The following is a 25,169-nucleotide window of genomic DNA, read 5'->3' as shown; positions in this document are numbered from 1 at the left end:
TTCCTTTAGCTCACCGTTTTACCGGCTTTTTTTTTTCTTTTTTACATTTCTTTCTGTTAGCCTCTTAGAAAGAGCTATTCTGTTTTAGAGAACAATCCTAAACAAGTCTAATTAGCATCCTTAGGCCTGTGCTGTCAGTAGCCTATATCAACATATTACAATTCTGACCTCTTTATCAAAACTGTATATAATTTTTGGTGTATAATCAGGCCCATAACTACAGGTGGGGCCCTCAGGGTCTCAGCCCCACCATTTTAGCACCAATGCGAGGGTCCCAGCCCCACCACTTACCACCCCCGATCAGCCTCCTTGGCCTTCCCTGCCACTGCCGCCAGACCCCCTCTTCTCTGCCTCTTCGCGGGGATGGGCACTGGTGCCAGACAGGCAAGCTCAGGAGGGGGAGAGGGGGGAAGAGGCTGCTGGGGCTCGCGGGACACCCTGGAGCTGCTTGCCTCGGCCCTGCCTTCTCCCCTTCACAACCCACTCGGTTAAGCCCCAAGGTGGGTTGGAATATGCAGAAGAGGGTAGCAGTGGCAGTGTTGCCCTGTTCTTGTGTGATGTCACTTTGTGATGCCATTTTTGGTCCCACAGCCTCCACCACTTTCCTCAGTGCCCTCTCCTTAAAATTTCCTAGCTATGGGCCTATTTCTAATAAAAATGCTCTTGGCAATAGAAAGGGCAGATGGCATGCAGGAAATAATTTTGCTAAAAGCAAATGTGACAAACATGGGCTCCAGTAACTTCAAAACAATAAAATAATCTTCGGCATGCTGTAAAACATCACAATATAAAAATTCTTCTCCAATCCCATTGGTTGGTAAACTGAAAGCTCTGAGAAACAGATCCTTTAAGAGGCACTCAAGACAAGCTGTACATTCTCTCTCAGAAAATCATACATGTATTAATTTTTGTTTGTTTGTTTTCCAGCTATCACAGGTTTGCCACAATGCAACTGATTTGCCAAAGAGACCCAAGGACATTTCGTATTTTAAAGGCTGTGTTTAAAATCATGGCAAAAAAACCTCTTATGAGCTGAATCCAACAATTATGAACAAAAGGAATTTATACACCAGATCTCTTTTGTAGCACTTCTGAAAAGCTGCACCTGAGAACCAAAATATTCTTGGAAACAGCAAAAGGTGCTGTAGCAGGAAGAGTGTTTCCATGTGCAACCCAAGACAGTAGTTAATTCCCTATTCTTTTTTTTTAAAATCTATTCATGACTTTCATAAGCTGTCCCTGTCCATCAAAATGCTAAAGATTCTTCCTCTCTGATTAGGCAAATTGCATAATTTTACATAACAGTACTCTGGCAAGAGTTACAATGGTGTCTTTTGCACACAGATAGCTATGATCATTCTCAAGCATTCCACAGCACAGAAACTTTGTTCATTAAGATTATTTTACTTACAGCACAAGCAACTTGCAGCTGTTGCTGCTGTTGCTGCTGCCCCTGCTCTTGTGGTGTGGGCTGCTGTTGCTGTTGTGGGTCCCATATATGCACCGTTTGAGCTGTATTCTGGTACGTCCCTGCTACAGCTTGCACTGCCACTGGAATGTGGATGTTGCCATTCATAAACTGTGCTGGGAAAAGGGAGTTAGCAAGGGTTTGCACCACTTCCTCATGAGAGTTTTTCACTACTGATGTACCTCCCACCATCTTATCCTTGTCGTCTTCCAGCTTCACAGTGGCCAGAGTCGTTGGGGAGCCACTGACATGGACGGCATTGTAGGCCTCCTGGGGGATGGCAATATGGGTTATGTTTTGCTGCTGTAGGTCACCACGTGGTTGTGCAGAGTAAACAGGGATGGTCCAAGTCTCTCCAGTAGGGCTTGTTATGGTCCCAGTGGCACTGTACAGGTGGGCACTATCCACTGTTAATAAGTCCGGCCTTAAGGATACATAACTCTGTTGCTGGCCCTGGGGAATGGCCAGGACTGTGGCAACCGGCTGCCCGGAAATAGCGTACGAGACAGTAATAGGCATATCCACTTTGCGCTTCTTTACTGGCTGGAGGACACTGGCAGTGCTGATCCTTCGCTCACCTTCCCGTGGTGAGCCCTGCTGAGAAGGTGGAGGAGAGAGCGCCCCAACTGTCTGGATCTGAATCTGCTGACCTCCAGCAATAGCCTGCCCTGCTACAAGCTGTGCCTGGATCTGCTGGTGCTGTATGTGTTCCTCCTGTATTTCTGCACCCTGGATTTGCTGAGCAGTCTGCACATGCTGCACCTGGATCTGAGCCGCCTGCAGCTGAGAAGGGCTAGGACTCTGAAGCGCTTGACCTTGTATTGTCTGGGAAGCCTGCTGCTGCGCCTGGCCTTGGATCTGCACCTGGACCTGTATGGGCTGTTCCGACGCTTGGTGGACAGTGAGCTGGGGAGAAAGCTGTTGGGTGGAGACTTGCTGTGGGGACTGCTGAACCTGAACTTGCACCTGTAAAAAACAAGGGCTCAAGAGTTAGCATCCTTTAACACAAACACCTCTGCACCAATGCCTCTGATTAGGCCAAGGAATTCATATATAAGAGAACCTCAGAGAAACCTCACAGGAACACAGAGGCAATACAGATTTGCTACAGTCTTTATCAAGGGTGCATGTGCTGGGTGTGTGGCAGCACTTGCCACATCTATCCCAAGAAACTGACAAATTACAACCAATAGCTGAAGTGAGTTAAGGTGAAAGCACTCCGCAGCTCATGTAAACACAGGAGACAACAAAGAAGTTCTTATATATAACGTAACATAGGTGTCGTGAAGCTAACAAAATGCAGCAGGAGCTTCTGACTTACTTCTGAATGATTTCCAAAATGTAGTGTGCGTTGCAGATGTTATTAAAATACCTAAAATGGTAACAAAGCTATCAAGTATAGCCAATAAGGAAACCAACAAGATTAAACATAACTATAATCTGTGCAAACATCAATAAGGAAGGTGCCTAAACAAGTATTACTTTGTAGTTATACACAGAATGCAGCACAAAGCAGAAAAACTGACAGATCAGTCCTCCTTGATATTAAGTACTGGGATGGACTTAGGGTTGGTTCACATAAATATCATTACAACATCAAGGACATTTGCAGGTATGAATGAGCAAAAAAATAAATGGAACTTCATCACCACCCTAAACATATGTCTTTCAATATTCAGCTGCAAGTCAACAAGATTGAGTAATCATGTAAGAAATCAAGGGATGTATGTGAATGCATAAAGTGGCAGGAATAGATGCTAGAAGGTCTTCTACAAAAGCTGCACAGGTGAGCTTTCCAATGCAAACAATTTTCTCAGTGCTGTGCTTTCTTAAGTGCCAATGATCTATCATGCTTTGTATTAAGAAGGCTTGCTTCCTGTGCTCAGGACAAGGCTCTGTATTGTTTGATTACCTGGGTGCTTTTGCCCAGCAATCTTCCTGTGCAAATTTACATATAAGTAGAATTGGGGAGGCTGAGGTGGTGAAACTGGTTTATTCTGAATCAAGTGCCAATTGCTAACACAGGACTTCCAACAAATATCATATAGCATTTTTTGTTTTAATCCCCTGTTTTTCTAATTATTTACTGAAAGAGAGGGAAAATACCCTTCTCGGCACCCTGAGGATTAGCTGAAAGCTAATAGAAAAAAGAAGACAGTTTGCTTTACTTTTTAATAAAATAGTGGGATCAAACTGACCTGGAAAAGCAGGAAAAATTGATAAAATTGGTTCCAAAGTTTCTACAACACTCCACTCCATGTATTCCTCAACTTTTATGAGATCAATTGCCCTGCTATGCTGCATTGCCCACTATGCTTGCAATTCACAAACTGCGATATAGATAGGCAAGTGTTTGGGTTAACTTTTACCCAAACCGCACGGAATGAGAAAGTGAAAAAAGCATATAGATGAAAGTAACAAAATACCATATATTTATTTTCTTTACTGCTGTTCTATTCCTGTATTACCCAAAAGAAATCAACAGTAGATTCTGTTCCTTTGTACCTGGTGAACTAACAAGGTTTTGTTTTTGTTTTTTTTAAATAATGTTTAGCGTCCATTTCATCCCCATACCAGGCTAATGAAGTACACTTTTAAGTTCCTTGCATCACATTTAAATCAAAAAGATGTTTCTACCTTACTACTATCTTTTGAATTGGTATTTCTTAGTCCCATATGGCTGTCAACATGCATAGCTCACAAGAAAGTGTTCTAACAACCTATAACCATAAGTACTTTTCAGAATTCTGAAAATGTTTAGACACAAAAGGCTAAGCAAGATGGAATACAAGGTATTAGAATTAGAAGAGAAACATTAGAACATTTGAATTAGAAGAGAAACACAGATTACATTTGAGTGTGGAAATCCTGTGCCTCCAGAGAAAGGGACCTTCAAGATGAACTATGATGAAAGAGTTGGTATAAAGAGTTGTTATGCTCCTTCAGAACTTGGTTTCTTCCAAGTTTTCATCATTTTGCACCTATACTAGGGGTTAACAGTATTTTTAATGACAGTGCAGCAGATAGATTAAAATCCTACATTAAAACCTGATTTCTCATATATAAAGATTACTACTACAGATGTTTGCTCAAAAGTGACAGCAACCTCTAGGGATTGTTTCCATGTATGTAGCATAGCCAGGAGATCCTACAGTCGTCTCACTGCCGGAAGTCCTAGCACTTTAGCATTATCCAGGGTGTAACATGAGGAGGCAAGCTAGAATGTAATGGCTTCCAACTTACATACAAGCATACACCTAAGTACTTTGGCATTACCCTGAACAGGACCTTGAGCTATACACACCATCTTACTGATGCAGCAGCGCATTGCTTACCATATGCGTGCAAAACAACATTCTCCATAAATGATGTGGTACAACTTGGGGTGCATCTGCTATAACACTTTGATGCTCAGTTTTGGGGTCTGGTGAATAGTACTGTGGAATATGGTGTTTCTGTGTGGCTCAAAAGCCCCCATGCCCGCAAACTTGATGTCCAACTCAATACAACAATAACCACCAGCAAACATATTAAGCAACCTACTGGCTACCCATGTTGTGCCACATCGCTCCCCCACATCTCCAAAGACAAGATGCTCTTCGTGAATATAAAAAGTTAATTGCAAACAGAGAGTTGCCCCACTACATGGCTGTCACAGGCTTATCCAGATTAAGATCATGACACCAAGCAATAAGATTCCTATAAATCCTGCAATCATGACATTTTGTTCTAGGGAATGAATGGTTGCAAACATGGATGCAATCAGTTCACCCTATATCCATAGCATGATAAACACCAATGAGAGGCCCTCAGGATTTGACTTGCCATGTAAAGCATGGAAGATTGCCAATAGAATACAAACAGGCTCTGGCAGTTGTGCAAATCTGTTGCTTAAATGGGGCAAAATACCAGGATCTGAATGCGATTGTGGTGCAGCCTGCCAAACTATTTTCCATCTGTCACAAGAATGTGAGTGTTGTGCTTTCCAAGGAGACGTGACGGAGCTCTTTGAACTCTTCCTCACTGCGACTGAGTGGCTTGAAAATCTAGATATTTGTATTTAGGGGGACTGCCCAATCTGCCTGCATATCCGTTGTATCACCTTGGTTACACATTTTATATTATTGCATACTTCCTGTCTGTAACTTTGCCATACAATAAATATAAATATATATCTCCAGGGAAGGCAGAATTCCAGCAAAAACCTTCAGTGCAGACTTGCAAATAAATGTTTATGCTTAGGCACCGGTGCACTTAAATAAAATGTCAAGGGCACCCAACTCTGCTTGTCAGTAGTTTTCTAAAGCAAATAAAGTCCTTTGAAGCAGGTTAAATGAAAACATTTTCTTTACACAGCTTGGGCAGCAAGAAACAACCAAGCATGTTCGACTCAAATTCAATTTCATTTTTTAAAAGAATAAATCCAGGGCTAGTCTATTCAAAACACACATACAGGTCTGAGATGCAGAAATGACATCTCTACAACAGACTGGTACTGTGCTCCATTTGCTAAAAAGAGGCTTATGAAACCGAATAGGACTTTCTCAGTAGCCTCCAGACCATGGAAATATAACCCCAAGATGCTCATTACACTCCTTCATCTGAACTTCAGAATATTTGTTTTAATTCTAATCATGGAGTTGATGTTTTAAATTGTTATTTTATATGCAGCTTCTGATGGTTGGTTTAAGTTTTTTTTAATCACTGTAGTTTTTCTTGACTGCTTTTATTGACTTTCAGCTTTGTATCAGCTTTAATTTTTTACTGGTTGGGTGTTGCGGCTTTAGGCTGATGCATACTCTTACCTAAGTTTGAGTTTGCTTTTATAATGGAGGTTTTCCAGTTATGTTTGCTGTAATCCACTCAAGTATTATTTATAATAGAAAGGCAGGGTATATGTTTTCAAAATACACACAGATTACCTTGGGTTCTGAAACAGGTCATTTTATCCTGCTTGCTTCAAGACAATATGGCCACAAAATGTGCATCTGCTTTGAAGTAACAGAATAAAATAATGCTTCCTAAGGATACGCTCATTTGGTAAACCAAGGCTAGCTTAAAGTACACAGAACTTGAAAAAATTTCCATTTCCACTGAAAGGACAAAATCAAGTATTTAAAAGTCAGCATCACAATTCTTAATATGCTTAATTCCTTCCGCTAGGACAGTTACTCTTCAGTTACTCAAAGCTACATATTGCAGATGCAACAGAAATTAGTAACTGGAAGTCCAACTAGTAGAATATGCCCTATGGAAAGCTGCCAGATGGCAGAAGGAATTCAAGTGCCAGCATTGGCAATGTTCCTGGTACAGTCTCCTCTACTAGCAACATTTTAAATTAAGATCCTGTCCCAGAAAGCTACACACTATTTCTGCAATACCCTAAAGCAGCAGAGGGTCTGCACTGAGAGTATCATCCTGAATGGTCACCGGTGAATATCTTTGTAGGTACCCCCATGAACAGGGGCATGCACAGCTCACTGTTTTTAGTGTTCAGTGATAAACTGGCTTGCTGGGTAATCTGCTTACACACCATGAACATATTGAAAGGCAAAGGTGAGCCTGGCAAGGAAGAACCAACTATATAGTCTTAATATATTGTCTATAGTGAATTATACTATTATATGTCTGTACTTCTCATATGCTTTGAAAAGTCTCCAAGCCGTGAGAATAAACCTGCCACTTTAAAAAAAAGTGCCTGGTACACATTGGCAATGAAACAAACAAATGCCTAGGTGCTTCTTCTGTGGCACAACTAGATGTGTGACAATACTCTTAAGAACTGAAACATAAAACTTGGAGATGAACACTAACAGACACAAATTTGAGAGGAACACTAAACTGTTTTTAACAAGGAAAACCTTCACTAGAATGAGGATTAGTCATAAAGACAATGTTTGAAAAAGGTTGTGAGGAGATGTATGAATGCACTCCCAATTCCACAAAGGAAGAATATGCCTGGTTTAAATTCTGAATATTTGGGGGAAAGGGTACTTTTCAGACTGTACTGCCGTTTTTTCAGTAATCCTTTTTGCAGGAAATGCATGCTGCTCTTCACTGGGGTCCACTAGCAGAGTTTTGGATACAGAAAGACTTGTGTAACAGGGCTTTGTGGGGTATCAAGAAAGAAATGCAATCCATTCCATTTGTTATAGCCAAACAGAATTCTCTTAATGAAAACACTTATACACTATGGAAGCAATCTTAGCAGTGGGGAGACTGAAATAATTTATCTGAACCAAATTCCTTAATTGTACTGAATGAAATATATATTGCTTGGTTCATGTGATCATGGTATTTAGAAATTAATTAAATCCTTTTTTACAAGTATAGAGCACCTTTCTTCTGCCACAGGACTCTATCAATGTACAAAGGATTCCCAGGTGGGCTCTCAACAAGGCATTAACTAAACCCATAAGTCTTAGCTTCAGCAAGATCAATATTACCTGCTTTTCAACTGTCCAGGCAGATAATCCATAAGCATTAACTTCTATACCATTTTAGTGGATGGCTATGAAATGTATGTTTCAAGTTCTGGAATGAAAACCACCCAGAGTTCAAATTTCTGCCCATTAATGCATACAAATATAAGAAATAATCATATTACCTGAACCTGCTGAGGTTGCTGCACCTGTATTTGCTGTTCTTGCTGGGTTTGCTGCTGGACACTTGTTGTAACAGGACAAGCCAGTTCAAGCAAAGATCCAGCCACCTCTGTGCTATCTGTATATATACAGTTGCCACCTTGCTGGTAGACCATAGTGGTGGTAGCAGCTGTCTGCTGAAACTCCTGTAGGGCTTCAGGACCCTTTGAAGCGAGGGAGTCCAGGAACTCCTTCATCCTATGCTGGGGGATTGTTCGTGCTTTCACACGGATGTATTCTTCAAAGGAGATGGTGTTCTCCAAGGAATTATTCATATTGCAAGGTCCTCAGGATTCCTTAGAAAAGAAAAATAAGCATTTATTAGCCTCTCTGGTAGTTATATCTCTACAAAGGTATTAAGCCATTTGCTTACAGGGGGATTTTAACACAACATATGCCTTTATGAACAGGCTGTACAATTCTTCAGCTCATTTTATGCTGCTGCTCTATACTCCCAGCTAGCCTGTTGAAAAGACTATGCATAACAAGCATGTGCTGCTATTAAACTTCCCTCAACTACAAAGCATTGTCCTTTGCGTGATCTTCCAGAATAAGCCTCAACTCAAGCTGCAGAAGACAAATCAAGAGATCAAAATATGCATCTTTATCATGATTACAGGTTTATCATGGTTTCAGGTTGGGAACACTTTCCCTATGAAGAAAGGTTAAAATGCTTGGGGTTCTTTAGCTTGGAGAAACGTCAACTGCGGGTGACATGATAGAGGTTTACAAGATTATGCATGGGATGGAGAAGGTAGAGAAAGAAGTACTTTTCTCCCTTTCTCATAATACAAGAACTCGTGGGAGGTACTTCTTCACCCAAAGGGTGATTAACATGTAGAATTCACTGCCACAGGAGGTGGTGGCCGCTACAAGCATAGCCAGCTTCAAGAGGGGGTTAGATAAAAATATGGAGCAGAGGTCCATCAGTGGCTATTAGCCACAGTGTGTATATATATGTATATATGTGTGTGTGTGTGTGTGTGTGTGTATATATATATATATAAATAAATTTTTGGCCACTGTGTGATACAGAGTTTTGAACTGGATGGGCCATTGGCCTGATCCAACATGGCTTCTCTTATGTTCTTATCTGATATAAGGAATCTTACAGAGAAGTAGCAGCAACCAAGGAAGACTCTAAGACTGAGATACTATACAATCTTCCCCCAAAATCCTTCTAAAGCAATTTTGCAGTGTTACTTTTCAAATGGAATGACATTCACCTCCCCAATGTACGCAGAACACCCCAAAACATCTACATATCTCTGAAGAAACTGCAGCTGAAAAACAAATCTCCATTTGCAATTAGAACACATTGAAGTTCTTGGGCTTGCAAGTTCCCTTCTCCTAGCATACAGCACTAGAATCCAAACAGTAACTTGTTCCAATACCCAATCAGATGCTTTAACAAGCTGTACTTTATTAGAACTTCTGATGGAACCATCACAACAAACTGAGGTTTATTGAATGCTTCTTGGCTCGCAATTTCAGGGCTGCCTAGGGGTCAGGGGGTTCACAAGCATGAGGACTTCTTCAGTGATTCTCAATTCTAAAGGGCAATATACAAATTTCTTATTCAAAGAAGAAAACAACCTGGCAGCTAGGCAGAAATTACTGTGTCAGTAGAGAGACTATTTCAAGGGTGGGCAAACTGCTGTTCAGGAGCCACAAGTAACTCTCACACACATATTGCGTGGATCTCAAAGCCCCCACTGTCCTGTCGGCCAGCTAGGAGAAGGCATTTATCTCTTTAAACCATTTATTCAAGCAAAGTCAGCTGATGGCTTGGAGAATGCATTTAAAGTTAAAGATGCTTTCTTTCCACCTCTCTCCCTCCATCTATTTGTTTGCTTCCTGTCTTGCAGCTCCCAAACATCTGATGTTTATTCTATGTGGCTCTTACGTTCAGCAAGTTTGGTCACCCCTGCTCTATTTTTGAGGACTTTTGGGATAACACCAGAAATCAGAAAGTAAGCAGCTAGGACTGAAGGCACATTGCAAAAGTGCAACAGAAGATCACCTGAAGATGTCCTGAAGATCACCACTTCCATTTTCACCAAGGAAGAATAAATTCTCTTTTGCAAGTACCTTTCCTCTAAGTTAAGTTAGTGTGAGCTAGTTCAAAGTTCTTAGCCTCCAGCTCACACATTTTTGTCTTAGCTCAGGAAAAATGGCCCCAGAACAAGCTAATTTATGCAGTAGCTCACAACTTTAATGTCAATAGCTCACAAAGTAGAATTTTTCCTCACAAGACTTCACAGCTTAGAGGGAAGTATTTGCCAGACTCAATGCTTATATCCCCTTATGAGCAGACAGGCAAGCTTGCAAAAGTGTGTTGATTGCTAAGCTCCTTTTGCAAGGGTTACCTCATTCTCAGTGCTTGGACTTCATGAACTGGGGTGAAGATTTGCATATTAGCACCTCCCCCCCCCAAAAAAAGGAGACCAGACACTGCATGGGCAGTGCATGATGTATGATCATACACCAAAGGCAGTAGTTTTAATACTTTCCCAATTCCTTGCCACCTATCAGGTCTGAATAACCTTCACACATACTTCAGCTCCCAACTGTCATTCAACTCCAGGTCCAGAGTTTTCAAAACCAGACACAGGAATATGAATTATATAGTAAAAAATGTTTATTCTGAGTACAGAATGTTTCTGTATTTAAAACGGAGAAATAAAAGGTTGAATGCATAAAATATACATCGCTGATTAAGTTACTTCTCAAGACTTTATTTTGTTGTTTTAGATAATAGTTGGGGTAAGTATTCAAAAATATCCATAAGCCTTAAGACTATCAGATAACTTGCCCCATTATAACTAATTCACATCATTTATGCAGAATTTAGCTTTTCTTGGTTTAGTGTATAACACAAGCTTTCAAACAGAAAAAAGGCTTAATTTTACAAGACACAAAATCCTGACAAAAACATTGTGACGAATTACCACAGAATATATATGCAAAAAACTAACCACACACATGCAGACACAAAAATACCACCACCCATACTACAGCAAAAAATACTGATGAGAAAAGTTAGCTGTTACAGTAGTCTATGCAGTGAAAATGTGAAAGATTCTGACATATATTTGTTCACAATATATTTATTCTACGAAAGAAGGCTAAACAGAGTCATCATGAAGCAGTCACATTTTGTTCAATATGACAGAGAGCCTGAGATCCTTGGGCCTACATGTTCTCTTCCTTTGCACACAGCAACAAAACTGAGGAGTTCCTAGACCAGAAAGCCCTCAATCTAACTTCAACAAATTTATTCTCATTTTAGAATCCTGGTGTTGTTGTAATGAGCTGTGTGGTTAAGAGTGCTGGATTAGTATCTAGGAGACCAGGGTTCAAATCCCCCTCATGCCATGGAAGCTCACTGGGTGATCTTCAGTCAATCATACTCACTCAACCTAACATAACTCACAGCGGTGCTGTGAAAATAAAATGGAAGAGAGGAGAATGATGTAAATTGCTCTGGGTTCCCACTTGGGAGGAAGGCGGGGTATAAATGAATTAAAAATAAAAACAGGCAAGAAATAAACAGCAATTTGTTGAACTGCCTCCATTTTGAATGTCACAATAAACTGAGGTTAGACCCAGAAGTCCACAGCATGCAGGTGGAAGAAGGAAGACAAGGCTCAGGAGGAATGTTCTCCAACAAACTGCAGGTTGTGATATTTGAATACACACTTTGTGCCTATATCCTGCTACTATGGCAATTAAAACCAAGGCTAAATTCAGACATTTCAACATGCTGCAATTGAACTTCCACTGGGTGTGAACATAGCTTCTTGCTCTATCTGTGCACACTTCTCACCCCCACCCTTTGTGCATGGACTCTTTCCCATCTGATCAAGCTCCAAATGATCGTGCCATCTGATTTCAGCCATTATGAAGCTTGATCAGACCAAGAAGATTTGAACTGAAGAAACCGTGTTCATGACCACTCTGAGTTTAATTGCAATTTGCAACAATGTCTGAATGCTATATAAGGCTTGAAATTCCATAATTACTATGGAAATCGATGGACAATGTCTTTGGCCCCTTCATTCCTTTTTTTCTTTAATACATCAAGGAGGTTATTTCAGGCCCCATCTGTAAATCACCTGGAGCAATGGGTTTGCTGCCACCTTGATTGCTCTTGTACTACTCTCAGAAATGTCTGCAACTTCTCCCCCCCACGGTTATGATAACAGAGGCTTTGAGGTACAAAAGCATTGCATTACTTAGGTACTCTTCAAATTTGGACTATCATTCCTTAACTTGTAATTGCTGACACCAGGGAGAAGTAAATACTAATACCAAAAAACACCCTTGACTTGAATTTAAGAACCAGCTTATCAGCAAAGGAAAGTAATGATTAAAGATTGGTGAGAGTCTCATAATTCAGTAAACACAAAAATACTCACTCTACTTTTGGGAGCGACCACCTTTGACACTAGGAGTCACAACATCAAGCAAAACGTAATTGTCAGTTCCTCCTGGGATGAAGTCTCCTGGACTGAGATCATTTCAAACGTAGTAATACATTCAGTGAAGGAGCTGTTGTTAATTTTGCTAAACCACCCTGCAATGCTCAAAGAGAGCAACTTAATAAGAGAGTTTTTCTGCTGCAAATGTAGTCAATTGGTTGGTTTAGCATCAGACCCCTGAAAAGTGCTATTTGTCTTTGTATTCTCTGTGAGAAAGGTTGTTTGGAGGAATAATATGGTGTCAGACTAACAGCAGCTGCCCATTCAGCTCCAGACTTTTGGTTTTATCCAATCTTTTTTAGTTCCTTATAATTCATGGTCATTGTACCACCATTATTAGGATGGATCCCATAGTACCTTATATGTGGCAGTAATTGCCAGCATGGTATATAATTATGGGATCTATTCAAACCATGCAGGCAGAAAAGGCTGAAGTTACCAAGGGTGATAATAAATCAGGCAAATCAAGTGAAGGACTCTCTCTTCATACAAACCCATATGCCAATTATATTCCTCAGAGCTGTTTCTCTTTACCATCCTTCCACTCCTCCTCCACCACAGCCTACTTTTCCCCCCCATTTATTCCACTCACCATGAAGAATGTCCTACAAAGAAGATTAGGAGGATCCTACTTTGCAGGTGTTTAGGAGAAAAAGTACCACTGGTCTGTTAAGACTTTTAGTGCGGCATGAGTTGAGATTTGGTATCACCGACAGGGTTGTTCTGTTCATTTTTATTGACTATTATTTAAAAGTTGTTGTTAATCATCTTGACCCCAAGATAGGGGAAAGGCAGCATATGAACATTTTCCCTCATAAATAAAAACTGTACTACTCTATGTAATGCACAAATGAACATGCAAAGCTGCCTTACAGGGAATCACACCACTGATCAATCAAGATCAGTACTGTCTACTCAGACTCACAGCAGCTCATGAGGCCCCTGTCTTTCACATCACCTAGTACCTGGTCCTTTCATCTAGAAATGCTAAGCACTGAACTTGAAACCTTCTGAATGCAAAGCAGATGGTGTACCACTGAGCCACCATCCCTCCCCTCAACATCACGAAACACTCCAACAGAACTGTGCAATTACATACCATGCACATGAAGCCCAATGGCTATGGAAATTCTTGCAAAAATGCAATTCCTGTAGGTTGCCAGATGCATGTGGATCCAAAGGACAAGGGAACCATGCCAAGCATTTTCTTCAAAACACAAAATGTCATTGTATACAATCATTTACAGTTTGCTTACTAAAAGATTGGTTTGTGTTGTGTGACAGAGTTATGCAAACTGAGTCTACTCATTGAGAAAATAAATAGCAATAGTTAACAAATGAAATCTGATCTATTTAAGAAAAAAATTAATGTGAAACATCTCTTACCCTAGTTTCTAAATTTTCAAACTGAGATGTTCAACACAAAAAAGAATTATTACTTTTCCAATTAAGTTGGCAGAAATGTTCTGGCTAGCTAGCTGTGCACAGCAGAATGAATGATGCTATTCCCTTTGCTACTGACCCAGTAAACACAATTTCCCAAGAGCAGGGGAGATTAAATCTAACATCTTTGACACACCAAAAGCTAAAGAGATGCATCTGGCACTGCTCGCTAAAAAAAAATCAGCCAATCCTTGTCAAAGAAACAGCTTCTACAAAGCACGGTCTCACTTTCACAGAGTGGGATAATAATTCTTAAATTAGTATTAAGGCTCATGATAGAAGGGAAATTCTACTCTAAACCTTAAATATATTTATTGTTAAACCCCACTTATGTTATCTAATCAAGTTCCAAAAGATCTATTCAGATTCTGGCAGTTCACTACTTTCAGAATCAGTGCCTTTTGGAAACAGAGTTCTTTTACTCTGTGTCTTCCTTTGCACACTGACACAAATACTTGAGATACAATTTGCTTAGTCACCCAATAAGATATGATAGGAAACGGAAAGCTCAAAAATCCACACAGGCTGCTAAAAATCTAACTTCCAATCAGACAACATTAGTTAATATGGGAAACTCAATGGTCATTACATTAAGAATTCAGTAAGATTCCAGATATTTCTCATGTCTGTGTTAAAGATAACTGGAGAAATATGGATTACCTCATCATAGTAGGTACTTTGTAAATAAACTTGTTTGAAATAGTTATTTATTAAAACACTTATATCCCACCTCTCCTTATAGTTCAAAGCAGGAACAAAACTTCACACCAAACTAGCAGGCTTAAAATAATTGTTGACTTGAGAAGTAGTAAGAATTACTAGTTAGACATAGGGATTCTTGGCCTTTCATCTAGTACTTTTTAGCATCTATGCTAACAGTTAACAAACAAACAACATACAAGTAAATAAATTTGCAGGTAAGTAAAACTGACACGGTAAAATTCAAACACAACATGGTAAAATTCAAATGGTAAAATGAACACACACAAAAAAAATGCAGTAAGTCTGATCACACTCTAGTATCACTGATAAAAATCTAGGCAGGCCCACTACAATACTTCAACTGTCACTTCTTCTAGTTCTACAGAAGAATTAGTCCACCCACGATGTCTTCCACAATGAGTTAAGAAAACATAGTCTGCTTCACTGGTGGGTCTCATCTTTTCACAGGCCAGGGCTGAGACAAAAAGAGAAAAAATTAAAACTGGGAGTGATGGGTGAGTATGAGCATCGAGATAGGTACTACAGGGAAATGTAAGGTTGAATCTAGTCCATACAATTGCTATCTGCACCTCCAAAACAATATATATCAGACAAGTACTTGTATTCTGAAGGGGCACATATTAGATAGACCAATATTTCAGCCTTGACTGACAAAAATTACCTGAAGAGTTGCAATCTCCTTCCATTGGAATCTTGACATTTTATATGACTATCTACAAGAAACAGTTTATAGCCTTTCACTGCAAGGGGGTTACATAATATAGTATTTCATGCCCTCATAACTTTGATGTTATTACTAAATCTAATAAGTAGCAGTCCTGTGTCAATCAAAGATGAGCAAAATCAGGCCACCCACAGACAAGGAATCTTTACATACTCAGGGAACTCCTAGAGGTACAGAAAAATATGACTTTGCAAACCAAAAGAATATAAATGGACTGATGAGAAAATAAAATACTCAGGGGTGGGGCTCAGATAACCAAGTTAGCTGTTGAGCATCAATAAGGGGGGAGATGTTGAGGGGAACACAGTCTCTGTTAAGTACCCGAATGCGAAGGGGGGGGGATTTCCAGATCATTTCCCTTGTTTCTTCCTGCCATCCTTCTTGTCTCAACTGACAACACTATTAAATTATTATACTTGCAAAAGTTCCCTTTTAAATTAATTACTCTTTGAGTGCTGAAGTTCACCTTAACTTCCTTGACGCTCTTTGCAATGCTAAATGATTTCTTACCAAAAAAGTTCTCTTTCCCCTCCCACCATGTGCCTTTGCTACTATCACTGCTACACCCAAAAGGGAAAGCTTAGACCAGGGGTGGCCAAACTGTGGCTCGGGAGCCACATGTGGCTCTTTCACACAACCTGTGTGGCTCTTGAAGACCCCACCACCCTGTTGGCCAGCTTGGAGAATACATTTCAAGTTAAAGTTGTTTTCTTTCCACCTTTTTCCTCCCTTCCATCTATTTTCCTTCGTCCCTCCCTCCCTGCCTTGTGGCTCTCAAACATCTGACATTCATGTCTTGTGGCTCTCAGACATTTGATGTTTATTTTATGTGGCTCCTACATTAAAGCAAGTTTGGCCACCCCTGCTTAGACAAATGTCATGTTTACCCTCTGTTCACCAAACACCTTATATTGGTGGAACCTAAGATAAATTGGCAAATATTTTTTTCCATGAAAGGGGGAGAGAAAGAAAAATGATTGGTATAGGAGTATGCACATTTAAGTTCACAGAATCTTAAAACAGTGGCAGTTCTTTGGGAGGTTATATGGTCCCAAAACAATCTATGAAAAGGTTATTTTACCACCTTGGTATCTTCCATACTAGGAGCAATCTCTTGCTATTTTATCTAACCATCACCATTGGAAGGGGAGTATTCTAAAGTCTAACAACAGAGTAAGGATAACATCAATGCATTGTTCATTTATTCTGTTGTGCACTATTGCTACAGGCAATATCCAACAATACTCCAAGTATGTATATTTCTTTTATTAATAATGCCCATAACCACTGGAAATATCAAAGCAAGCAGCTATATTTACATACACATTCTTATGCCATAGCATCATGTGCTTTCCAAGACTTTACATCCAATAGAACTGAACATTTTTTCTTGCTAAAGAAATTTCTTCCCTTTATCTGCAAATAAATTTGGAAGAATAGACTAAACTGAGTAACATTTTAGACATTAAACTTTGCAGCCTGTGAACAATCTAGAGTCATTCATAATTGTGCACATATTTCTAATTATGTCTTGAATTCTCAGGCTTTGTGGTCTGAAAAAAACAGAAGAATGCCTCGCACCCACCATTTTTATACATACACTTGTTTACACAGAGAAATCAGTGCCTTCACATAATGCTGCTACATCCCTTTAAAAGGGCAAATATTTCACTCTCACTTTTCTGAACAAGCACTATGAAGTATCTATTACAAAAAACCCTTCCCTATATAAGGATGCTGAATTTGAACTTTGTAAGAGCTACATTTTAGTAAAAAAGAATTCACAAGTGCTAGTGTCTGTGGAGCTTGAAACATAGTAGCAATTTAAAACTGAGTATGGGCACTGCTGTCATCTACTAATGCAATTTTTGTAGTGAACCACCCAAGGCAAGCAACATTTCTATCTGGAGAAGGGCCTTGACTGCCCCACTAGTAGGATCAAACAGGCACTATGTTTCCATGTAGTAGTATAAAACCCCTTACAAGTATGCCCTTCACAAAGGGTCTGATGGCTTAAAGGGGTCCCAAGGAAAACATACAGGAAAGCTAAACGAAAGAGCTCAGCAAATCAGCTCACAAACCTCACACGGCTTTAGTATGTCATGACATCCAGTTCTATGACATAGCACAATTAAAAAGAGGAAAGCAATTTCATTCCACAGACAGTTGTTAGAAGGTGCACCGATATAACTTCTTCCCCCAAAAAGGTCAAAATGCAAACTGTATGCAGATGAATAAGAGAAAAAAGTTATTTATTTGTGAGAAATAATTTATACAGCCTACCTGGCCTATTTCAGCACAAAACAGCTAGCTCAACGCAGAACGTCTGGCTAATTACAGGCACTTGACAAATAATGAATACTATTGGTTCCTAGAACAAGGAAAGCCCGCAAAGCGAAGGCCCCGCCTAGGCCTGCCTAGTCTTCAGTATTACAGCCTCCTGGCCAAGGTGGAGATGAACATCCTCCTCGCCCCAAGCTAGCCTAAATGGCTAAGGAGCAAGGAGAGTGGCCGCAGCCGGCGCAGCTCACCCCGCCTCCCTGGGGACTCTGCAGCATCAGGGCCCGCTGGCCTCATCCTGGAATCTCGCCTGCTGCTGCTGCTCTCGAGTCGGCGCCTTCCAGCGAACGCGCGCGCGAGCCAGCGCCTATGTTAGAGCGAGGCGCGAGCTCGCACTAGTTCTAGGTCTCCTCGCGCAGCAAAGGCGGCGGGAACGCGCCCCGCCTAGAATCATCGGGGTGGGCAAGGCGGGGCCGAGCACAGGGAACGGTGCAGGCCGCAAGCGTGCACGCGAAATTAGCAAGGGGGCGAGTCCCGCCTCAACAATCATCCACCGCGCGCGTGCACGCGCTACCGCCCTACAAGAGCAGAGGCCGGGTTGGCGGGAGCGCGCCTCCGCCCCGCTACCCCTCCCCCCCCGTCTGAGACCGCGCCTCCCTCCGGGCTGTCGCAGCCCCATCCCCATTTTCTGTAAGCGCCGCTTAAAATGTCCGTGGATTTGCTCAGCGTCGCCTCACCCCGGCCCCTTCGCCGCCTCGCGCCGTCGCCACCTCAGGCCCCGCGTCTTTTTTCCCCTCACAGCTCCCTGGGCGCCATCTTACATTCAACCCGTCGCGACCAATCAGTGCCTGAGCCCGAGCTCGCGACAGCACCGCCTCTAAGCCGCGCGAGAGCCGCGCTACGGACCACGCCCCGCGCCTTAAAGCGGACCAGAGCCCGAGGAGGGGAGGAGGGACCGGTGGAGAAGAAGAGGAATGAAAGAAGCAGCTGTGTGTGAGGGGAAAAGGAGATGCTTCTGCTATTGGACTCTCAGTAAGCGCCTCACCTACTGCCAGCTACTTTACACAAAGTCCTGCTAGGCTGATTTTCTCTTTGCCAAACCCAAGATATGGGATTCTCCTGCACCCAGACCATCCCACCGTAGAATATACAGATAGCATGAATTCTACTGAAAACAGAATGATGACTGGCGTCAAATATTATATAATATCTTTCCCAAGATGAGTTTTGTATAGCGTCTTGAAGCCACCCAAAATCTCAAACGGACATACAAAACAAAGCTTTGTGATTCAGGCCTTCCAAACAGGACAAAGCAAGCTCTGGTTCTTTAGGAATTGTTTAATCTTAAGATATTAGCAGTTGCAATCCCATGCAGAGTTACATCAGACTAAACTCACTGAAATTGGTGGGGGCTAGATTGGAATAACTTTACAGGATTGCACTGTATATCTCACCTTTAAGTAATAGGTCACTAAAAAAACAGGATTGGCCATTACAAAATACACCTCAGAACACAGTAGGCTAGCCAGTAAATATCTTTTATTACCAATGCAGATAATCAGCTGATGTTTTGATAACTCTCTCTTTAGTAGGGTTACACCATAATTATAGAAGTTCATGCTATGCATAGCCAAGGATATTATGGAGTTTCATAGCAGAAACAGGATCTCTCCTGCTTTCATTGACCACTTCTACATAACTGTATTATCTGTTCAAGGTGGTCTTTGTTTTTGGAGACTCCACTATCAGAATGTTTGGTAGAGTAAGACATTATTGTCCTGTAATGAACAGCTCAGATTCTTAATCCTAGGTCAGAGATAATGCAATAGCCACTTGATTGTAAGTATTAGAGGAGCGAGCTACAATGATGGGTTCCTGATGTCACATTGTGTGATACACAAAATGTTTATATCTCCTTTCCTCACTAGATCTATCACAGTTATGCCTCACATTTTAGTACAGATCTAGAATACTGTAACATAAGACAAATTTAACACCCACACACTGCCTCTATCAGCAGCAGACTTTAAGCACCATTAAGATTTGCAATGCATTTGTTACAAAAAGCAATCTCCAGTTTCTGTTCAGCTGAGTTTCAAGCTTAGAGTGTAGGAAAGTGCAATTTTAGAAGGTCCATCCTCCTCCTCAACCGAAAAGGATCTAATTGGAGGTTAGTGACTTGCATAGAGCTATTTCTCAATATGAAACCTTATACATTAAGAGTTGTGGTAATGGAAAGAGAAAACATTTCAAGGAAATAAGGACAAGAGGGAGCCACTGCAGAAGTTCAAAGAAAAAAAGCACTGCAAATAGGAATTAAGAGCTACACATCCATGATCTTGGGAGAAGGTGCATTCAGAAGCTGCATAAATATGCCTTTATTCATGGGGAACATTTCCTAATATTCTATTGGGACAGCCACTTAAATGACAAAGCTTAGAACAGAAAGACCAATTCTCCTTTATCTAGGGCATCACACTAAGCTTTCAAAGCCACTAAATACTTCACACAATATTGGGAGGTAACAGCTGACCTATACAACATTGCTGAACTAGGACTCTTCAGCAGCCCTTGAGTGTCAAAGCAAGTTCACAGTTATTATGAAGCATAAAGCTCCATCACAGAGAAATCATGACCTCAGACTCTTTTCTAGGCTTTAAGCAAAATCCCATGAAAAATGTAAAAAGAGTATTTAATGATACAAGCAGTTTCCTAAATTGTGTTAAGGTGATTTGTTTGAGTTATAGGCAAGTGACTGGCATCCAGACTCAATGATCATTTATATTAGAATATAACAGAAAACTTAACTGATCTCCATTTTTACTTAGCAAACTATTCAACGCAAATAGATTAGGAGAGGCAAAAAAAGTCTGCAAGCTAGTGCATAACAATTTATCTACAACAAAACCTCACAGCACAAAGGGGAAATTGGAAAGCACATTCTTTTATTTCAACAGCTTTTCCTCTCCCCTTTGTCTTGCAGAGAAAACAGTTATTTCTGACACTAGGGGGACAAAACACAGTGGATAACAAACTTACCCCAAGGTAACTCTCAAATGGTTTCACAGAGCCAATTAGAGCAGCAGAAACTGCTGGGCTATAGTCTTTTTTGGATGTAAAATACCTGCTACTGACTGTAAATCCTCTTTCTTTTATCTAAAACCCAATGGAATTGAGTTGTGGGGTTCAGCAGACTAAGAAGATACTGTTATGGAACAACAGCAATACTTCCTGCCACTTGATGCTTTTAAGTCAACTTATATTACAAAGAAATACAAAACCAAGTATGTTCCCCAATACACTTTACAGGAAAGCAACTCTCAGTTTTAGAAACTCACACTTTCTCCCTAAACACACAACTTCAGTAAAAAAAAAAACAACCACTCTCCTTGGAAGAATATTACACAACTAATAAAACAAGCCATACCCTCAGCTGGCTTATTTCACTGACTTCACAAAACAATCAGTACAGAAAAATGAAAACAGGGACCAGGGTTGGTCTCCCCCCACTTTTTTTTTTTTAAGAAAGGAGAAGAGATTCAGGTAAATGAGATACCTCTCCCAATACCTGGCAAAGACTGAATGCCCCTCCTTCCTAACTACCCAGGAAAGAGAATTAAAGCAGCTAGGCTAGGCCATGAGATGCTCCTTGGGAAATGGGAAAGCTGGGGAACTACCTTCCAGATCTGACTCTTCCTTTGCCACACGTTTTTGTCTTCTGCCTGGGAGAAGAAAAACACTGCAGCCCATGGCCTAACAGATATAGGTACCAGGCCTACAGACACCCTCTGTCACTGCACCTCAAAATAATTCAGTGTACCATCTCTCAACTTCAATTCCTTATCTACATACAAGGAGAGGAATAACAGCCTGCCTCATAAAGCTGAGGAGAAAACACACAAGATGTGCAGTGAATACCATTTCAGAAGCTACTACTAATAAGAGCAACATTTTTAAAAACTGCTAACTAAAAGGATACCTGTTATTTGGTACTCACACTCTTTACTAGAATCAGTCTGAAGTTTTTGCTACTGCATCAAGAGTGCTATTCTTAACCTATAGAGCTGGGAAAGCCCATTACTCGCCTTAGCCCTTAGGGGACAGGCCCCATGGCTGGTGTATACGTTCACGGAGAGATAGTAGCTGTGCATCTTCCAGCAGGTGCCTTTTCCTTACTCCCTTCCCTCAGAAGCGGTCCCCAAACAGAGCCAGCCGGCTACCACCCTCCCCCGTCCCCAGAGACCAACCCAACTACCGCTGCCTGCAGAGGAAAAGCGCAGGCTGCTTTAATATCTCCATGTGCTTGCTGACAGCCTCCCACTCCACAGCACCAACAACCGCTCCTTAAGGTGGCATGGGCCATCCCTCGGTGACACTTCAGCCGCCCTTGCTCAGACAAACTCCGCGCCCAGAGAGCTGCCTCTTTTCTTTCCGAAATCGAGTCATCTGCTGCGCCCCGAAATCGTCCGGCCTGGGGCTGGTGATCTTTGTCAGCGGAGAGGGGGCACCCTGGGGGGGAGGCACAGAATGCCTCTTTTGCTGCTGCCTGCAACTCTTTCCAGCCCACCTTAAAAAGAGCCTGGAGTAAGTAACTTTGCGAATAGACCTGGGTGTTTATACACAGCAGAAAATGTGCAGGAGTTTAAAGGTGCAGTGACCCCCCACCCCAGATTTTAGCCTGACTTGGGAGCGATGGCTGAGGCGAGCCGGGCGAAGATGGAGGCGCCACTACGAAACCGCGCCGCTTCGGAGGGCAAAGGTGAGCGACGGGGCGTAAAACTGGTGCCCTTTCGGTTGGCAAGGCCGGAGATTGCTGCCGTTCACGCGTGCGAGATGGAGCTTGCAAGTGAGCGGTGGCGTCGTGTGTTTTTTGGCGACTCCGACCAGTGGCATCGCTGCCAGTTCCGGGGTAAGGGGTGGTGGAAATCACTTAGCAACCCGGCAGCATAATTGATGCAGCTTGGCCTGGAGACTAGAGGGCGAGCGGATAGCTGGGAGGGCCCGGCGCTCTGGGCATCTGGAATGCTGCTGCAGGCGAAAAAAATAATAGTGCATATTAGATGTATCCACGTATGTTGTACCGATTGCACAACGATATTTTCCCCGCAAGCTTTGGAAAGAAAATGTTCTTGGCCTTCAGAGCAGGAGCCTCTGTTTATACAATCTCATAAGTCTTTGCATCCGATCATGGAAGACTAGTACCAGTTCTGGAGCCTGTGGGTGAGTTCACGCTGGAAGGCTAGCAAGCCCCAGAATGCTCTTTGTCTTTGACAACAGGGCACGCAAGATTACCTTCTCTACATCCCTTGAGGACCAGAGCTGAGATTCTGCAAAGCAACTTTCTCCCCAGGGGTGAGATAGATTAGTGTAGGCTAGGTCTATCAGTGGTCACTAGCCCCAGTGACTAAAAGGAACCCTCATGTTCAGGGGCAGTCAACCCTAATACCAGTGTCATGAGGCAACATGAGGGGAAGGCCTCAGCCTCTGTGCCCTGTTGCTAGCTCTCCAGAGGAACTGGTTGACCACTGTGTGAGACAGGATGCTGGACTAGGTGGACCACTGGTCTGACCCAGCAGAGCTCTTCTTATGTCTTCATGATCTAGGACAACAGTTTCCAAAACCTTTAAGGGTTTTTCCCCCAGTTCAACTTATCTCCTACGGAACCCCTGCATTCCTACAGGCCCAAAGGATGATTAATACATGGAATTCACTGCCACAGGAGGTGGTGGTGGTTGAAAGTATAGACAGCTTCAAGAGGGGATTGGATAAACATCTGGAGCAGAGGTCCATCAGTGGCTATTAGGTTTGATTCCCCACTCCTCCACTTGAACCTGCTGGCGGTCAGTCACAGTTCTAGAAGAGCTGTTCTCCCAAGAGCAGTTCTCAAAAGTGCTCTCTCAGCCCTGCGTACCTCACAGGGTGCCTGTTGTGGGAAGGGGAAGGAAGAGGAGATTGTAAACCACTCTGAGACTCCCAGTGAAAGGTGGGGTAAAAATCCAATCCATTATTCTTTTAGGGGGCTGCCCAACGCTATACCCCACCCACCGCACTGTATTTCAGCATCTGGGGCTATATAACAATATAAAACTGATATACCAGTGTAAGAATATTCCAATCAAGGCCAACTCATGTTGTATTTACCCTAGGGGACATAATCTCTGGTGTAACAGGTGAGCAATTCTCATAGAGGCTTTGGCTGTGTCATCAATTCGATAATTTCTGGTCTGCTGGGTTTTTCTGCACTTGCCTCTCTTGATTGATGAGCTCAATAGGGGTACCTCAGCACTCTGCTGAATTTGATAGGCTGTCCCAGAATGGTCTGTAATGAAAGGATGACATACGAAGAAAGGAAAGAGTATGTGGAGAGGCAAATTCTTTGTGTTTCCAATCTATGAACTAAGGCTTGTATTATGTGGACTTTACATTTGTGCAGCTCATGTAGAATGCATGAGGGTTTTTTTGAGTTTGTGTACCTGTTAGCCTACACTCTACAAAAGATATGGCCAGGACACAGAGGCAGGCATATCAAACCACCTCTCTGAAAAACATCCAAGCCCCAGTAGGGGCCATAACTTCCAGGCATGCATGCACACACGCATGCACACACAAATACTAAAATTATATACATTTTAAAAAGATGTTTCTTTTCAGCTATCACCTACAAGCTATATATACAAAGACAACCACAAGGTTAGCGACCAAAATTACTATAAATTATAATATGAGTAAATTCTCTTCAGCACTCCTTGAGCCATTTTGAGCAAATGTCAGTTTAAAACTTGTGGTAGAGACCTTGTGTCCTTGTTAAATGTGTATGAAGAATTTGTCTGAATGTTTTTGAATTTTGGAGTGATGAAGAAGTGTTGAGAATTAGTTCACTGAAATTTTTCATATGGACATATAAACAGTGGAGTATCCCTTGGTAGAAGAATATTTGGAGCATCAAGTCAACTTCCTGTCTATTGGGATTCTACAACTCATGATTTTTTTTAATCCTATATACTTTGAAGAAATTGTAATATTTCTTACTGTCAATAGCAAATACTGTCTTTACCTTCAGAATTTATTGTAGCATATTATAATTTATAGTAATTCTGGTCACTATAACCTTGTGATTGTTTTTGTATATATCTCTGAGTGACCTCTTAGTCTTCATCACCTACAAGCTGGCAGGATACGTCTCACCCTTTTCTCTTGATTTTCTCCATTGCTGACCACAGCAATGGAGTTGACCACAGGCTCAGCCATAGGAGTGTTGATTGGTGCAGTCCCATTCTTTCTCTTAAAGAAAAGCCAAGTTTCTAGCCTCCATGACTACAAAGAAAAGCAACACGAGTGGACACGCTGTGTGAACCAGGAATTCTCTGGTATGTAGAAAAGGCATCCTTTGCTTCTTTTGCCAA

The 25,169-nt window shown here is 41.7% G+C and overlaps 1 protein-coding gene across 4 annotated transcripts in view; it reads right to left on the bottom strand.

Annotated features, from left to right (window-relative positions):
- QRICH1 (glutamine rich 1) overlaps nt 1–18,635 on the bottom strand; it is a 33,245-nt gene extending 14,610 nt beyond the window's left edge. Inside the window, exons 1-3 of one of the 4 annotated variants that reach the window (XM_060239383.1) lie at nt 18,504–18,635; nt 8,076–8,408; nt 1,412–2,434 (exon numbers count right to left, since the gene is read on the bottom strand). In XM_060239383.1, the coding sequence (XP_060095366.1) occupies nt 1,412–2,434; nt 8,076–8,387 (1,335 nt within the window). In that variant the 5' untranslated portion in view covers nt 8,388–8,408; nt 18,504–18,635. Of the gene's footprint in view, nt 1–1,411; nt 2,435–8,075; nt 8,409–17,769; nt 17,958–18,017; nt 18,217–18,503 lie in introns of those variants that run through there. The other 3 variants (XM_060239385.1, XM_060239384.1, XM_060239382.1) reach the window with 3 other exon arrangements.
- Nucleotides 18,636–25,169: the final 6,534 nt, after the last annotated feature.

This window comes from Heteronotia binoei, chromosome 5, assembly GCF_032191835.1.
Source record: "Heteronotia binoei isolate CCM8104 ecotype False Entrance Well chromosome 5, APGP_CSIRO_Hbin_v1, whole genome shotgun sequence".
NCBI lineage: Eukaryota > Metazoa > Chordata > Lepidosauria > Squamata > Gekkonidae > Heteronotia > Heteronotia binoei.
The sequence above is the reverse complement of the archived record's forward strand: the minus strand, read 5'-3'. Positions and strand labels throughout refer to the sequence as shown.